The 19,160-nt window shown below is 36.9% G+C and overlaps 1 protein-coding gene across 7 annotated transcripts in view; it reads right to left on the reverse strand.

Moving 5' to 3' along the window:
• Nucleotides 1-19,160, reverse strand: part of PCDH9 (protocadherin 9) — a 684,038-nt gene that overhangs the window by 232,842 nt on the left and 432,036 nt on the right. For 3 of the 7 annotated variants that reach the window (XM_048295525.1, XM_048295523.1, XM_048295524.1), the window contains one exon: nucleotides 9,210-9,411. The exons of 1 other annotated variant lie outside the window; for it this stretch is intronic. In XM_048295525.1, coding sequence (XP_048151482.1) covers nucleotides 9,210-9,411 — 202 coding nt within the window. Of the gene's footprint in view, nucleotides 1-6,256; nucleotides 8,301-9,209; nucleotides 9,412-19,160 lie in introns of those variants that run through there. 3 more of the 7 variants (XM_048295527.1, XM_048295526.1, XM_048295528.1) reach the window with 2 other exon arrangements.

Below are 19,160 nucleotides of genomic sequence, written 5' to 3' on the forward strand. Positions count from 1 at the left end.
AGTAAATTAAAAGAGGAAGCCTAGACACTGAGGATAAAGTTTTAGATTTCTACAGGTAAGCATCTAAATTCAGAGTATAAAATATGAGGCTGAGTTCATCATTAATTTCTGGAACTAACATGGGTTATCACTTGATTACTTCCTACAGTCTTCATTCATAACCTATGGTGGGATGAAGACATATCTTTATGAGATTTACTTGACCCATTTCAGATACCTACATCAGGAGCTAAACTGCAGAAAAAACCAGTAACTTGGATTGTACCTATTTCTGTTTCTTTTCTATACTGTGTATAGTACTACACCAGCTATCCTACCATTTATTATCCTACCATACAATTTAGAAGTTTGTATTTCATTTACCTTAGAGAATACAGATTTTTCTTTCCTTTTTTCTTCGCATCTGTATTGCACAGTCTATGCAAGACGAATTTAATTAATTTATAGGATTGCAGAATCATAGAATGGTTAAGCTTGGAAGTCTGGAGATGGTTTAGTCAAACTTTCCTGCTCAACTCAGGGAGTTACCATGACTGAGCTACAGTCATGCTTGTTCGATTTTTAAAATATCCAAGAAGACTCCACAACCGCTCTGGGAAACTTGGTGCAGAGTTCTATTGTTCTGATTGCAAGAAAATGTGGTGGGGCTTTTTTCTTTACGTTTAAAGAAAATTTCTCTGTATTTCAGTTTGTGCCCAGTGTCCTTTCTTTAATTTGGTATACTACTGAGAAAAGCCTGGCTCCCTCTCTACTCTCCTTCCCGCACCACATCAGGTATTTGCACACATTAATTAGATCCTTCCTAACCCTTCCCTTCTCCAGGATGAACTGTCACAGTTCTTTCAGCACCTCCCCATGATCTCATACCTTAATAATCTTTGTGGTCCTTTTCTGGACTCAGTCCGTATTTCCATTTCCCTTCCATACTGGAAAACCCAGCACTGGACTTGGCACTTCAAATGTGTCTCCCCAGTCCTGAGTAGAGACTTCTCATCAGCTTGCTGGCAGCACCATTCCTAATGCAGTTCAGGAGGTTGCTTTCTTTTCTTCAAGGGTGTCATTCTAGCTCATGGCTAATTTACTATCCACCAGGACTCCCAGTTCTCTTACTGCAAAGCTGTTTTCTAGTTGTCAGGCCCAAGTCTGTGTGGGTGCAATGTGGTCATCCTTCCTGCACTAAGTTAATCCTCTCATTGCAGCCATCAGCAATTCTAATTCTACTTAAAATTTGTAACCACTTAAGTGCTGAAATTAACAACGCCATGCTAAATTCAACACTCTATTCTCACAATTATAATCTTTCTTCTAGTCCACTTGCTATTGGGGATAGTTGTACTGCTAAGACTCCACTAGTAAAAGAGTACGAAACACTGGGAACTTAGTTGTATAATCAAGGCAACAAGCAGTAACAGCTGGCAACAATAACTTTCACTGAATTTCAGAAAAAGCAACCTCAAAAATATAAAACAAATATTTCTGCCATAATCACACTATCACATCTTTAAAAGGTGAATTGTTTCAAATACAGTTAGGTGATAGAGCACCTAGAATGCTAATAAAATCTTTCTAATATATTTCATGATGATTAAAGATACATGTGTTCAATTGTGCTTTTTACTTTAGTTTCCCATGGAAAGTCTTTAAATAATAGAAAAATCTGTTGCTGTTCTATTGCTAAAGAGTACTGTTAAACAGCATGTTCATGAGGCAGAAAAAAAACCCACTCAGGTCAGAACAATGACCGATAAAAACTGATTTTAGAAGTCTGCAATTTAGAGGACTTATTGTTTTATTTTTCTTATTCTAAATATTTAAATAGAAACTTTTGACTTTGTCATTTACCTGTAAGTGTTAGAAAGGACTGAGGATTTATTTTTCTTTTTTTTTTTTTTCTTTTTTTTTTTTTTCCTGGACAGATATTGGACCAGTATTAAAATACAGAGAGGAAAAAAAGTGCTTAAGAACAAAATGTTGCAGCATTCAAAATACTACTACGAATTAACCAGTTTATTAGAGATTCAAGAAAACGAGTACTGCATCTGAACTATGGACACCAAACACCTCATTTATCAAATAAAAGGCTGATTCACTTGAAGTCAGTAAGCAATGTAGTACTATTTCCTTTGTCACTGAAGATCATTAAATCAAGGAATCATTTGGTAACATATGCTGTAGATACCAGCACAAGACACATGCTTTTTTATGTTATTGGCTAAGATTTCTGATCTGTATTATGCAGGATGTTGTACTAGTCAAAACAATCCCTTGGGCCTCAAAATATCCTTGCACTTCTGGAAGTCACAGATTTCACATTGACAAAGGGTTGTACAGTCACACAGACAAGAGCCAGAAACTGAAAATAAATGCGTTCAGACTGAGAATACAATACCAGCTTTAATATTCTGGTGGGTTAACCTCAGCTGCTGGCAGGTGCTCACTAAGGTGCTCTATCACTCCCCCTTCTCAGCAAGACAGGAAGAAAATGAGATGAAAAAGCTCATGGGTTGAGATAAGGACAGGGAGATCACTCACCAGTTACCATCACTGGCACAACTGACTCAGCCTGGGGAAGATTAATTTAATTTATCATCAATAAAAAACAGAGTAGGATTGTGAGAAACAAGAAAAACAAAACTAAAAACACCTTTCCCACTTCCCACCCCTTCCTTTTCCCCAGGCTCAAATTCACTCTTTCATATCCTCTTCTTCTGACTCCATCCCAGCTTGCACCTGCCACTAAGTGGTGTTAAGAGATACGAAATGGGAGTTGCAGTCAGTCAGTAAAACTTTTGTTTCTGCTGCTCCTTCCTCATCATACTCTTACTCTGCTCCAACATGGGGTCCTTTCCAAGCAATACAGTCCTTCATTAACTGCTCCACCATGTGTCCCTTCCACAGGGTGTGAGCCTTCAAGAACAGACTGCTCCAGTGCAGGTTCCCTAGGGGCCACATTTCCTGCTCCTGCATGTGCTCTTCATGAACTGCAACTTCCTTCAGGGCCTACCTACCTTTCTTCAGGGTGGGTCCTCTATGGGCTGCTGGGGGCACCACCTTCTCCACAAGCTGAGAGGGAATCTATTTGGTGTCTGAAGCATGCTCTCTACCTCCTTCTTCATGGACCTTGGGGTCTGCAGGTTTGTTTCTCTCACATTTTTCTTCCCTCGCAGACACTGTGCAGCTTTGGGCAGAAATGGATGTGTTCTAGAGCCACTGGGAACTGGCTCTATCAAACATGGGGGGCAGCCTCTGGTGTCTTCTCGAAGAAGCACCCTCTGTAGCCCCCCTCCCCACAACCTTGCCATGTAAACCCATATAAAACATGTAATCAAACACCAGCCGAAATAAATCACTGGGCTATTTTATCACTGGAGTATTTTAAAACATTGGTTTGATTTAAGAAAAGTTGTGTGAAACACTAAGCATTGTGCTATGGTAGAGATTTGACTGGATAATGGTATCACTTTGAAACTTTAAAAAGTCTGGGAATGTCTGCAGTAGATCTGGGCTTGATGTGATATGAAGAAAACCCTTATGAGTAGAAAATATTTACAGGAGAAAAATAACTCTTAATTCCTAAAATCAGTCTCTTGTTTTACCCAGCAAAAGCACCTGCGGTTTTAAACTGTCCTAGGTATCATCAGTTACGGCAGCCAAAGGCACCAGCTTTCATCTCATGCGCAAGCTTCCCCGTCCTTTAATCCTCTAACCCTTCTCATAGTCCCCCTGCCCCATGTAACCTTTTCAGCTCACTGCTGAGGACCTGCAAGTTCTCTTCTCAGATGGCAGCAGGAGCAGCTAGGAAGTTTTGACAAGTTAGGTGCTCCTCTTGGAGAAGCAATGGGACAAGTTCCCCTCCCAATGCTCATTCAATGGCTATGGCCTCCTGATTTACACTCCAATTAGCTTTGGTGTGTGAAGGAAAAGAAAGTAGAATAGAGTAGCACAGTGGCTTTTCTAAGACAATTTTAAAATCCTCACTGCAATGAGGCAGCAAAGAGATGTAAAGAGATAGAAATACTTCTTATGCCTCTCAGATTCTATTTATTTTTTTAAAGAAATAAGTGCATGGGCTAAGATTGAGCTCATACTTCAGATGATTTTACAGCTTTTCTGTAGGCTAATTCACCAACCTGACTCCAGTTTTTCTTACTCCTGCTTGCCTGTAGCTAAATGTGACACTGTTAGATTCTGTGTGAGGTATGAACTTGTGTTTAATGAAATGGAGGATATGACTCAAAGGCAAATGTTCCTATTTTAGTTCTCTTAGTCTCATATTATGAAAACACAAGAATAACTACGGACAGCAAATTATCTAGATCTAGGCATTAATAGAGTAGCATTTCTTTCCACACCTTAGGCTGTTTAGCTATGGACTACTCCAGTATTGCCAAATAAGAAAATTTTGAGGCAGCAAAATGAAAGACAGGATTAAGCAGAGGGTATGCCCGCAAGGTTAAACCATCATCACCCACTGGGTGTAATGATAGCGACACTGTAAAACCAAAGCTCTTTGCAGGAGAGGCTTAGCTTCTCCACATGGGACACTATCATATGACCAAATGTAAAACAAGGCTGTCTTGCCATTACTCTGAACTTTAGTAATAATTAAACCACTTCCACAGAGATATTCCTACTTATTACTGGAGTTAGGGTATCATTTAACACCCCTGACATTACTTCACTAAACTGCCATAGTATTAGGTTTATTAAAAAGCAGGAAGTCAAGTATTTATCAGCCAAATTTAACCACACAGTTTCTATTGTACTGGAAAAAAAAAGCTATCCACAAACATTATTATTGAAAGGCAGCATTATAACATTACTTCCAAGAATATGGAATTGCTTTGGAAGTAACACAAAACATAATAGAATATTCTATTTAATTTTACTAAATAAAAACATGATCTTCAAACCAGTGGGTGTGTTACCATTTTTGCTACAGCTCCATGTTTTTACAAAGCTATTACTTTGTGTTATGTAACCTATATTGATACTACTTATTAATGAGGTGTAGAAATTAGGCAAGCATTTACTTAGCTTTGTAAACATGTATCAGAAGACATAAATATTATATTTCTGTCTGGTTTAAAACCGTTGGAATTATTGCATAGATTCATCCACAGTGTGTAGTAGGCTTTCTCCCTAGAGCAGTTCTAACACTCCACTAAATATATGCTATTCCTCTTTATCTCTTTGAAGAAAAATGAATCACATCCACAGCTTGCAGCTATCAAAATGTGATTTATCAAGCGTTTTCATGAAAATGCATTTTACCCCTTCTTTACACTAGGAGGCACATTTTTACTTCATACAGTTCTATTGCACAGCTCTGCTGCATGCAACTCTTAGATACGTTAACAACTCCAGTCTAAATTTAAGTCCCTGACAACCTTTACTAAACCACAGGGAAAGAAGAATTCTTCACTAATAAGGTGGGTTGTTTTTTTCACGCTGATGAAAACCACACTTATAGTAATGAAAAATAACACTCTGTACCCGACTGCTGGAGAATAAAAACACAGGGGTTTTTTTGAGCGATACCCGAAGATATAATTCACATTAAAATACATCAGAGAGCTGTACAGTTTTAATGGAACTGATGATAAAGATGGTTGTGTTAAAAGTATACTTCCTGATATGCACATTCAAAACCATTAGAAGGCAAGAATTTTGGTAATAAAAGACACTAAATAAATTCAATTTTACATTGACTTTTTCTTTTTTTTTAAGAGCCTAAAGAAACAGGAATATTTTCTAAATTCTTATCTGATATACTAAAAGGTAAAGAACTTGAATCAGATTATAGATCTTTGAAATATCTTCCTTTTTATAGGAATCAAGTGTATCAAACCGCAAATGAGACAAAGGTGAACTATAATGAAGTTGCAGTTGACAGGCTAACATCAAACTCCTCTGACTATCAGTAATACTGATCAATTAACAATAGTGAAATGGAAAATATATCTTAGCAAAATGAATATAACCCTCAAAATAAAAGACTCGAAATAAAGAAGACAGGTTTCATTGATGGAAACCAAACTTGGGCTTACATATCATTATAAAAGACTTCATATTTCTATCTTGTTGCCTTTCTCTCATAACCACAGTGACAGCATGTGGCTGACAATGCTAATGTTTGGCTTCTCTCTTCATTTGAGTTTCACCTGGTGTGAGAGATTTCTGTTTTCAGATTAGCTAGATGAATGTACTCTCACTGAGTGTGTTTATTTCATTAAATCATATAATTGTAGTTCTTGTGTCTCTGTAGAAGCTAATGACTGCAAGTAAATATGGCAGTAAGGTTTCTCATACTTTTGTGTAACAAATTAGCAAGACTTTTAGCACATTTTCAGGTTTTGAAGACCTGGGCCTTGGTCACTCTTCAAATATAATTAAAACAGCAATATTATATTGAGAAACAATGGCTGTATTTTTATTCATGTAACTTCGCAGTGTACAGTAATAACCCACACAATTCACTGAGCATTAAAGTCATTAACCAAAATTGCTCCCAGCATGAGGCAATGACTTTACTACCAAGATTGACATTACATTCTCATGAGCTGAAGCAAACTTTTACTTAGGATGAACTTTCATAAACATACAGTGGAACAAATCTCTATTTTTGGTGTAGAGGTCATTTGCAAACATTCCCATAAACACTGATCTTTCTCTTCAGCTGAAGCATTTAAAATAACAATATTGTTATGCAACACTTACCAGCCAAAACTGGTAGCAGTACATGCGCACGATAATACTACAACTCTCCACTAGGGCTTTTTCCCCTACTTTATAGTTGTACTATTTACCTTAGCATGTCTTAAGTATTTTCATAACCAGAAATTCCTTAAATAGCCACTGAAATGAAACTACCTCTACGGTTAAATATCACTAGGGAAAATTTCACTGCAATAGAACTAGAAATTCAGCTTACTAGTGTCAAAGAATACAATGTTCAAACAATACTACATCTGTTATTTTAACCATGAACACAGGTAAATATCCACAAAGTAACTTGGCCCAACCAGATAGCATTTTTCTCTTCTGAAAATTGCCACAGGATCGTCAATAACCATAAACTGCTTTAAACCTTATTTCACATTTCATTCAAAAACTTGTGCCTACAGCAGCAAAATAACTTTTGACAGAGTGCCTAGGCAATAGCTCGATACTGAATACAATATAAAAGTTAAATCCATCTAATGAGCAGCATGACTCCCATCCTGTCCTGGATTTTCCTAGGAAAATTTCTGTCACAGTACTGACCATATCATTCCCTTCTTAGTTTGTGAGATTTGATGAGATATGGAATGTACTGTTTCAATGTCTGGTAAAAAGCAAAAAACCCTATACTTCAATACTTCACTAATCATCAGTACAGATTGATGGTTAGATTTTCATAAATTTGACACAAATTTAGCATTCCTAAGGCTAAATTAGATGTAACCACAAACATACTAAAACTTTTCATATAGCTTTTAAGAACACTTACTCATTCTGACTAATCTTCTATTAGTGTCTATATTAGGTATGAATAGATGATCATGATTAATACACTAAATTTGCACAATGTGTTTAACACAAAACTTCTAAAACTGCTTTTTTAGTAACTTGCTATGAAGTGTACTAAGCCCTTTTTCTTAACTCTCCCGGAGGACTTCTATGCTGTGTTTTGAAGAGATGTACAATTCTGAGCCTGTGAAGCCAATGCAACAGTGCCAACATGCAATGCTGCCTTAAAAACTCCTCTCCGATGTTGTTAAACCTTTCACAAGCCTCATATGGGGTCAGAGAAGTAACCGGGTAATTCCACTTAAGCTCCTCGCTTGCTTAAGCAGACATGGATTCTTGCTCCAGAGTCAATCCATTCATAGTTGCTATCCTTTTATCATTCTTTGTATTTCTGTAGATTAAGGGTTTAACATCATAGCTCAAAAAACATTTCTGTTTTGGTAAAGAAAATAAAATGCAGGTGTCATATCCAGGAAAAAAAACGGAAAAGGAAAATAGAGGAAAAGAAACCAGAATGCAACTTAGTAAAGAATGCAGACAGTAAAGCATTTCAAATAGTTTCTTTGTAGAGTTTCATCCAACACAACCTCTTGGTCTTTCCATAAAAATATGAGAAAAATATTTCCAAAGTCAATATTCCACAGTTCATGTTGTCATCTGCCATGATGTTAATGTCATCATTCAGATCCAGCTCTGCCCAAATGAGAAGATGGACCTTAATATTGTTCATCAGATCCCAAGGCCACCTTCTCTCCTGGTTTGTACAGGCCCAGTGACAACTTAATCATCTATACAAAAGGGAGAAATGCCAAAGACAGAAACTAATTCTTATTTCTATACTCCTGGGACACAAAAGAACTCAAGTTCAATTACCTTCCAAGAGCACAGGTAAGACTTTTAACCTTTTTCTCCAGACTCTAGACAAAAACCAAGAAGCTTAAGAGCAGTGCTACTTCCCCCTCCCTGTTTTCAATATGTCTGTCTCCACATTCCAATGCCAAAATTCTAGTCACAGCATTGGTTAAGATCTTGCTTCAATTTCTAGTGCTTTCAAAAAAACACAGTAATAATGTGAATGTATAATAGAGAAGGAAAGAAGAGAAAGGACGAAGTTCCCAAATCAAATAGTTCATCCTTAATATTTGTATGAAAACCTGTATCTGACAGTTCCAAAACATCATGCCATTCCAACCTAACAAAGAAACCCTGTTAGAAGGGGGAATTATAAAGGTGTTAAGAAATTTGGGTTCTTTCAATTGTTCAGTGCTTCACTGATTTACTGATTTCTTTGTTAGTCTAAAAGACAGTGCAACCTCCATGTCCTTGAACTTTAAATTGATATTTAGAATGACTTTACTAAATCTAAGTCTAAAGCTAAATAGGTACAGCACTGCAAACATCAGGAAAAACTTGCTACCTTGTAGGGCATCCTTCTCCCCAGCTGTTCTTACTTACTGTGCAATTAGTATGAAGCCGTCTGTTCTACTGGATATACTTTTGTTTCCACAGTCAAATTACAACACGAGGCATTTCAGGCAAACTACATTATTTCCTAACAATCCCAATGAGCTAATATGATCAAATATTCATGCATGTGCTTAAAAACATCTCTACCATTGCAAAGCTCGAAGGGATGAAAAAGAAAGTAACCAAGTTAGCAAAGCAACTAGATAAGCAGAGCAGTGATGGTGACTCACCCGAGTTGGGGTCAGAATTGCCATCAGCTTCAGTCCTCTTGTCCGGTGAAGCCTGGTCATAGAATTCGTCCTGCGGCTGAACCAGAGGGAGAGGGTGTGAGATCAGGGTTCCACCACCCACTGGCTCGTGGTCTCCCAGACCACTGTCACTGCAGCTTTCCTGGGAGCCATCGGGGAGGTGAAATGTAACACGGCGCTGGGACTACAAAGAAGAGCACAGGACACACTGATTAGTGCCCTTCTTTTCTGCTCTCTTGACTATTTTTTTTTTTAACTTTTGACATACAGATAGATCCCTGGAAATGCTTATGAAGCAATTGCTATTATCATGTTTGCGGTTTGGTTTGCCTTTTTTTTTTTTTTTTAATTTTTTGGCTTGCTTATAGATGGGAAATTGGCAGATGGGAGAACCAAATTTCAAAGGTCTATCATCTGTGAAGTAAACTTCTTATAAGAAATTGATCAGTGGAAAATTAGGTATATTTCTCATAATTTTCAAAACATTATCTATAAAAAAACTCTCTCTGAGAAGCAGAAACCATTGCAAAGTAGGTTATGAAAAACAAATGACATCTGAAAATTTCGTAAGTATATATTTCTGAGGTTAAAATCTGTACTAGCACTATTCAAACTGGGAAAAAAAAGACATCCACCAAGCTAAACAAGCCCATAAAAATGGCTGTCATCTTTTGGGAATAGTAGCATGAAAAAATAGCTATCTATAAGGATATTTAACTGATAGCAGTTATGTTCTTAAAATGGATAAATAGGATTGATAATATATCTGTGAGATCACAGTGGTCAGCAAAGAATCACAGAACGCAACGACAGAATAAACAATTACTGCTTTAGTAAGACAAATAAAAATAAAACAGCACAGAGTTTGTACAAGAGAACACAGGGATTGAGAGGCAGAATTACACATTTCACTGAACGTCTTAAAAAAAGAAATGCGTAGCCATCTCAAAAGAAAAAAAAATAAAAAAAACCTTCAGTGTACACTTACATTAGCAAACCATTATTGATTTTGAACCTCTCTCATCTGGAGAAATAATCTGACTTTTGAATTGTGGCTACAGAATGATACTGTGATTCCCCAAGAGCTTCAGAGCTGATAGCACTGCTGCAAATTGTTTAGCAACCATGACTGTGGGATTCATGAAAGGAATGCTACAGGTCTTCATGGATCAAAACACTGCACCTTTGAAGGATCGGAAACAACTAGTTTAAGAGTATCTCAAGAGAGTGGTTAAATTAAGTTAAGCACATCTTCCCACAAAAACAAGTTTCAGGAGCTTCAGTGGTCTGGTTTGCTAGATTAATTTATGATAATGTAGAGATTCACGAAGTTCATCTTAAGCATCGTAACTGTATAGTTTAGTAGTTACTTCTTATCAATATTAGTCATCTGAAATTTATGGGGTATATCTAAGCTAACGATTCAAGATTTCTACAGAGCCAGAAGAAAAAGAAACATTAGGAAAATACTACAACAGATATCTTTCACTAGTTGAGATTTTTTAAAGTAGTTAAAATCAGGTGTCCTGTATCCATCCTGAAAATTTCCCCCCCTCCTCTTTTTCATTTTTCTTTTAATGAGAAAAACCTCAAGGTAATAGTACTAACTGTATGTTTGCTTATTAAAGACTATTTGTTAATGGTAATTGCTACCATTTTATATGATGATCAATATACTCTACCAAGTTTCTTTTTATTAATCTCCCTTGGGTGGACATAGTTGATTAAGTCAACTTCAGATTACTGTGTTATTCAGTATAGAAATAAATGTAATATTATTTGCTCTTGGCTGTGATTTTATAATTAGTATTTTGCTTTTAAGTTCCTTTTCTAGCTTTAGGAGTAGAATCCAGCTGTAGAAAACCAAATAGATCCTCTGAGTCATTGGATGCACTCATTACATCAACAGAGAACCTAACTATATATGTCACTAAGAAAAACTTTTATCTTACACTTAGCTACTTTTTCTTATGACTTTTGTGTTCTGGAACTACCGTCCTAAACAATTTTTAGTCACTAGCAGGTTCTTCCCCTTCAATATGAGCAAAATAGAAATGTAGTTAACTACACAACTTAAAATCTTCTCTTTCTGCAACTACTTTCAGAAATATAAATTTGGAGATCTGTTTTTCCAAGCTAAGAATTAATGTCACTGGTAAAGTGAGCAAGAGGCAAACTGTGGTGGTGCATCCTCCCCATCCCCACCCCCCTCCCCAGGTCACACTATGATCTGAGGAGATTGCTTTCATTTAAACTTAAAAGACTCTATAAGAAGGCATGAATGTTTGAGAAAATTAAGCCCTAAAATAGGGGAGGAGATGACAAATTCAGTTTTAGGTTCTGCAAAATAATAAAACCCCTATAATTAATTAACCACCTAAATAAACAGAAGAATACGTAATTACAAGAATGTCCTATGTCATGAGTTATATAGTAAAAATACTGATCTTAGGTAACAAAAATTCTTCATACTAGCTGAAATCTGCTCTGACTCTATACTGACAGTGACAGGGACTGGTCAGCCAGTAAAATGACACAGGCCTAACACTAATACTGGCAACTTCTCGGCTGATAGTAGTATCACTTTTTAAATCCATACTTTAAATGATGAGAGAACAGTATATTGTCTTGCTTTTCTGAGCCACTGTAGCATAGTGATCTGCCTTGGAATGTGGTCAAACTCAAATAATGCCCTATTTTGCAAGCTATCAGTGGTGGGCTGAGAGGCTCAGTCATGTGCTGGTTTTGGCATTGAATTATGCTAAAAGCTGTCTAGCTCAGAAACTCCAAATTAAGATCCTGATAGTGAGGCAAAGATTTGGCAGATAAGCTGCTAAGGAGACCTGGAGACATATGACTGGCAGTCAATCACTATATACTGTAAAAGTCCACTCTACTTTCATACAGTTGGGTTCCTCTAATATATTCCGTCTTGGAGTGTGTGTATGAAGCTTTCTCCCTTGGAGAAGCCCCTTCAAGAATACTCCTCGAGGCTGAGTAAAAGAGATCTGCCCATGAGCATTGGTGTGGTGAGTTGTATCAATCTCTACTTAATAATTGTTTATTTTTGCCAGCTTTATGTAATTGCTTTGATATAGTGCACTATACCTATACTATACATTGCTAGTAGTTTTAGCTTTTAAACTCTGTAGTAGATAACTCTGATTAAGATATTTCATCTAATCATTTGTCATATAAATAATAAATTAATTCATCTCTGTGGGACAGAGTTACTTAGACCATTGAAAAAGTCTGGGGCTGAGACTGGATCCAGTGACACCTAAATTAATCTCCGAGAAGTTTAGAAAGCAAGGGGGATCTTTCTGCACCCCATGACTCAACAGCAGGCTTCTCTAATAAACTTTCTCCAAAGTTCCCATTCTCACCCACAACAGCCACCTAGCCAAGGAACCCACAAACCATTATAAAGGATTATAAAAAAATAAGGGTCATGTAAACAGTGATCCAGTTCCAGACATGATGGATGGACAACATGCAGTCCATAAAGAAACTTTAGATTAAATCATGCCATCAAAACAATGAGGGGAGCAAGCCTTCCACAAAAAGAGACCCAAAGCAAACACTTAAGCTTAGGCATATCAATAATTGCAAGGAAAGACTGTCCTCAACATACTGAGAGCTTATGATAAGTGTTAAGTAATGTGATATGTGGCCACTGCCTCCACTGCCCAGTCCAGAAGCCTCCTGCTGGAGCCCAGCCTGGGATCTCTGCACTAGGAACGCTGCTGCAGTACCAAGACTGAGCATGTATCACAGACACGCACATGGATACTGCTTTGGCCACAGCTGTGGCTACACAGACAGCCTCAGACAAGACTTTGCGTCCAGCAGCCCCCACATTCAGAACTCACACCAGTCACAGGCATACAGGGACACACCCCCTCCTCCTATTGGGCTGTCAGAGGCAGAAAGGCACAAGTGCAGCGCACACACCACACTCTCCAGGTTCACAAGCACACACCTTTACAGATCTCCCTAGCACCAGCACAGCCCCTTTGCGTGTCCAGCACGCCTGTCCAGATCCTAGACCCCGCTACCAACCCCACAGGTCCCCAGCTCACCACTGGGTGCTCACTGTTCATATGCAGCACCCACACACTTGTCCCTCTGGCAGGACACAATCATGGGTCCCCCAAATGCCAGCATTGCCCCACTGCCTGCCAGTTACCCCCACCCAGACCTGGGGCCTCCCATTCCTGGCTGGTCCAGCTTGGACTTTGCCAGTGAATCCACACAAACACACCATGCACAGTTGGCTTGGGCAAGCTACACAGACCTTCCTCCAGAAGCTGGCATTTGGCACATGGGATGTGACACACAGTCCAGATCCAGCACTGAGCCCCTCACTGAGTGCTCACTGAATTTCTTGTCTCCACAACAGCAGAGACAGGGGCTCTTCTTTCAGAAGAAAATTCAACATGCTTAGACAATGTTCGTGTTTATTTACTCTCTCGTGCAACCAAATCCAGCTTTGAATTCTTTTTACCTAAAGACGGAATCAAGTTATTCTGAGTAATGAGGTTTATAGTTGGCACAACACTGGGACTAATGATAACAAGTAATTACAAATTTAATTATGCTAAAACATACGTGGGATTATACACAGCATGAGGTAAGGTTATGGTTCAGGTCCCAACACTTGGCCAAAATTCACATCTAAAATCTGTGACATATTCAATCCTGAACAAACATTTGGTGGGGGGGGAATAGGGGTTTTCTTCAGGTCCTGAAAAAATCCAGTCCTTATTTTTAATCAGGAAATATCACATCATTGTTATGTGAAACCCAAAACTGAAAGGAGAATTCAGTCAAAGTAATATAATTTTAACCTGTGTCAAAGTAATTTCAATATGTAATTCAGAACAATTCGACTCAATGGGCTGAGTTTAAAATTCAGGAAAACAATTAGTATCAGTTATATGGACTCATTCTCCTTTAATCACCTAGTGCAGCTCATCTAGGTGAAGCATGACTTCACACCCACAAGAGATACACCATCTCAGATGGTGATAATGAATAACAAACTTCTGTGCTGAAAATAGGACAGTTCAAGCATAATAGCAACACTTTTTTTTCCTGTTTTTGGACCAGGTGGTCAGCCAGCCAACACTTTTTTAACATAGTAACAACAAAATTATATCAAATCAAAAGATACATTAAACCAGTCTGGCTCCTTTTTTCTGGCTATAACAAAGTCAAATAGGTGCCTACTACTTCCTAACAACTGTAATTTGTGAAATTACTAAGTATAAGCAATAGCTGTGGTAATTTAAAATGCCAATAAAAATAGCAACAAAACCCCTGGTTTTAGAGATGAGGAATGGATGGCAGAGGGTGGGAATATTCTAAACTTACTGATCAAGTACAGAAAAGTAAAACTTGTGCTTGACATAACGTATTTCACTTTTCTTCCATACAGTACTTTATTTGGAGATACTGAAAACACTTAAAAATATATTTGTGTTGCAGCTTGTCATTTTTCCTTCAACATACTCTCCTGTTCTATTTTTCTCACTCCTTCTTAATATGAGGAATTTAATGGTGCCCAGTGACAGAACAGGTAATCATGGGCACAAACTGAAACATGGGAGGTTCTGAACATCAGGAAACTTTTTTTAGTTGGAGAGTGACTGAGCACTGGCACAAGTGGTCTACATACGCTATGTAGTCTCCCTCCTTGGGGATATTCAAAAGCTATCTGGACACAGTTCTGGACAAGCAGCTGTAATTATCCCTGCTTGATCAAGGGGTTGACTAGATGCCCTCCATCCAGGGGTTGACTAGATGTCCTCCAGAGGCCCTGTCCAATCTCAGCCATTCTGTGATTCTGTGATTCTGTCAGTTCTAGCCGAAAAGAAAATCTGGAAGTATTTGGAGTAATTTCATATTTTTTTCCAGAGCAGAAAACATAATCTTGTACTGGAATACCTTATTTTTGACAATCTTAGCTGTATAAAATGTATTCTGATACCACAATTTGTAATTTCATTCCATACAAATCTATGGCACTGGAAAAGTTGCATAGAGCATTATATTTACAATACTGACATCCTTACTTACCCAAAAGAATTGGTAGAAATTGTACCTCAGCACTGATTTCTAGAAAAGGTAGGCCAACACCAGTGAGGTTTGGGCACTACTTATGAGACTAGGCTTTTTTGCTGCTGCCCTATTCCCCGGACACACACACATGCACAGGTAGAAGTGGGCTGCAAATAATATAAGGTATTTTGTTCACCTGAGTGCTAAAAGCCTGAAGTACAGGAAAAATCAGGACATGTAATATCGAGTGTTTGAAATGTCCTGTGGCAGGTGAGTTTTGAGCTGTGTTGGAAACACAACTTTAATGTAGGAAGTATAAGCGTTAGGTTTCAAAATTGTTCAGTTTTTTCCATGGTACACTAGCTTCTAAAATGCATTTTATTTCCTATTATGTGCTTGAATCATACAGCAAATTACAGAAATCAGCATTACGAGGAGATTTTGCTTCTTTTTTATTCCAAGAACCAAACCTTCAAGCTTTGTGGAACTATTCTATTGTTTTTGCTAATCAGGGATCCCAGAAATATGTATACTATTGTTCCATTGCTGAATGTCTCACAGGAACAAATTTGGCTACAGATCCTATCCATTGTTATAAACCAAGCTGTAATTAAAAAAACATTTCTACACTGGGTAGTTGGAAATAGAACCTGCTGAATTTTAACCAGCCCAGTTGCATTTTGAGTTTACAAATTATCTACTTTAAACTTCTTCACTCAATACAGTTGTGAATTAAAAGCCTTGATTTCTCTCCTTGATTTTCCAGACAGGCAGAAGCCATTAAAACATCCCGTTCACAGCAAGACAAATTAAACTTTACAGAATGGGATGTAGGTTTGCATATCAGAATATATATTCAAGCATGACATGTTTTTAATTGTCATTGAAATATTTTATTTCAGATATGGAGATTTTGCATCAACAAAAACTATTTCCCTTTCTTTTCTGAACTATTATGGTATATTTTGTGTTAAGATGACAAAGAACTATTATGAAGGAAAAACAACTTCAAAGAAAACATTCTGGGAATACTTTCCTTATGGAAAGATTGTTGATATGGAGGCTTAAAAGCAAAACTTGACAAAAAAATTACCTTTATTATGGAAAATAAACAGAAAATCAACGCATGACATAATTTACTGAAACCCCACTCATTAATAAAAAAGTCCAAAGAGAAGCATATTAAAATAAAATCAAGTGTAAACAATAGACAAATACCCTAAAAAGCCCATTGGCTATTGATGATGAAATGATGATTAAATTATGATTATGGAGAAGATAGTGTTTGACCTCAAGTTTGCGAAAATACTGTAAAGACACAAGAAAAATTTATGCTTAATTCCAAATGTCTTTGTGGAAGATGTCTGTTTCATAAAATTTGTTCCTTCCAAAACAAAGATTCCTAGTTCGTGTACTAAAACATGGATTTAATTTTCTTTATGAGATCAAGCCTGTAAATGGAGGGCAAGTCACAAAAACAGATCAGTTAACAGTTTTGACAAAACATATCTATGTTTGTATTTGCTCCACAGAAAGAACTGGCAAGGTCTTTAAATTAACATATGGTTGCTGTAGTAGTTTGTTTTATAAAGAAACAATGCTTTTATGTTTTTCAGTTCTGATTGACTTACTGGAAGGCCCCTAAAATATACAATCTACATTCTCTTCCAGTTTGGAAAGATAAATCAAAGACTGCTGTAGCGTATCTCACAAGAAGTCCACAAAGCACCTCAAACAGGGCTTTGTATAACTCAGCTTGCTCATACACACCTTCCTCTTTCATGTTTCACTGAATCTCACAAAAGAATGTAAATCTGAGATAAAATCAATCTACTTTCTTAGTGAAAGCCACGCTTGCTTTTCCCTTATAATCTTGGCTCAAGTCTGTGTTATGCACAAATTGTGCAGTAGATCTCTGCAATTTGCTAAAAGAAATTTCTTGCCTGCTGCTAAACTAAACTTCCTCATGCAGTCCCCTTGGCAGTCCTTATTCAAGGATCCTGCTTGCATCACAGGATAATCCATTCTCTATGCCCATCTTGATATCTTACCCATAGAACCAAGATAATGCAGATAGATAAGGTTTTGGCCAATCTTTCAAGCTAAACTAAGAATGAAAAAAAGAAAAAGCAATTGATACAGCTTCTTCATGCTACTTCTTCATACCATGATACCCATATAAATAGCTGGAGTGCCTCAGTATTTACTTCTTTTTCCCCTTAAGGTAACAGTGTAGGTATTGATTTCAGAATGTAAATTGTTGTTATCCCCGACAATCATTTGATTTCTTCTGCTTAGTTTCTCAGTACTAAAATTTCATAGAAATCTGTAAAATATACTGTAATATATTAAAAGGAAACATAAATATAATTACCTATTACATTGCTCGTGCTACTTAGGCTGCACAGAACTGGTCTTTTCATAATGGTGAAAAATATTATTTATTACAGTCTGATGCATGACTGGGTAGGAAATGACAGCATGAGGGTCCCAAGCACATTTAAACATGGAGAACAAAGAGCCTGTCTGGTTGGAGACTTTTTTTAGTTTTTCAGAGACAGTGAATGAAGAAAAACCTGCAGTCAAATCCTGTGGTTTCCATTACCTTTTGAGGCAACATTACACTCTTCCTATGTTTATTTAGTGATGTTCCTTCATTTTATTTCATGAAACCATAGTCTTTATTCCATAAATTCTTCCTGGGTTTTGTTGAATTTTTTTGTTTTTAATTGGACATTCAAAAGACCAACAAACACATTCAAAAGACACTAAACACAGGACTATCACATGTTTTAAGTTTTACCTTCCTAATATCCACCTAAAAGGCAAATAGTCCTCTTCTTAGTAAGTATTGCTATCTACCTAAAATCATCTTGGCTACAAGGTAAATTTGACATAACAAGAAAGCTAAGTGTTACAATTTAATCTAGTCTAAATCAGAGTATTACCTTGTTCAGCTTTGGAGTCTGGTAAAACACTAATAAATTTTGAACATTTTAAATATTAGCCCCCATCCTCCTGAATTAATTGTCTGAGACTCAGAAAATCAGTTCTAAGTCTACGATTATTAAAATTAATATCACAGATGCATGGAAAGGAAAGTGGAGAGAAAAGATGGAAACTTCTGTACACGATAAAACATAAAAGGAAATATCCATGTGTGTTGCCAGTAGAAAACTAAGCTCATATTCAGAAACATTATTCACCCAAATGGCTAGACGTTAGTAGACCATGTTAGCTGGATACATTTATTACATGTTTCTTACCAGAAACTATTTGGGAAAAAATCCTGAGAAAGGACTCATTAAAAATGGAAGAAATTTGTATATGCCTATTAAAAATTAAAAATTAATGGCAGAAGAAAGACAGCTCTAATGAACATTCATGCCATCCTAAAAGATATACAATTGAAAAATAGCAGTAACATGCCTTTTTGAAAGGCTTGTACTCAATCATTGACTATAGATGACAAGGTAAACTTAGGGCATGTATTAGAAGATGTAACGCAGATTAATTCTTTTGACAACTCTGTTGTTATAACCCTTGACATTAGAGAGACATGAAGTTCAGAACCTTCAAATTTAAATGCTCCAAATTAACCTACCTAGATCTTGCACTATGTTCATAACTATTTAGGCACCTGACTTTAGATATTCAACACTTAAAATTTTAGCTGTGTTTAATAAAAGTATTTAAGATGCAAGACCCTGAAGAAAACAGATCTCATTGACAAAAAGATACTAGACTGACTTGCTCACATACAAAAATTTAGTTGTGATAAAATTATATTTTATGTGAACTTTAGTAATTTAAAGACTTCAGTGATCTTCAATATATTTATTTAGTTTGGTTTTGGTGATGAGCTACTCC

This window comes from Corvus hawaiiensis, chromosome 2, assembly GCF_020740725.1.
Source record: "Corvus hawaiiensis isolate bCorHaw1 chromosome 2, bCorHaw1.pri.cur, whole genome shotgun sequence".
Classification (NCBI taxonomy): Eukaryota; Metazoa; Chordata; class Aves; order Passeriformes; family Corvidae; genus Corvus; species Corvus hawaiiensis.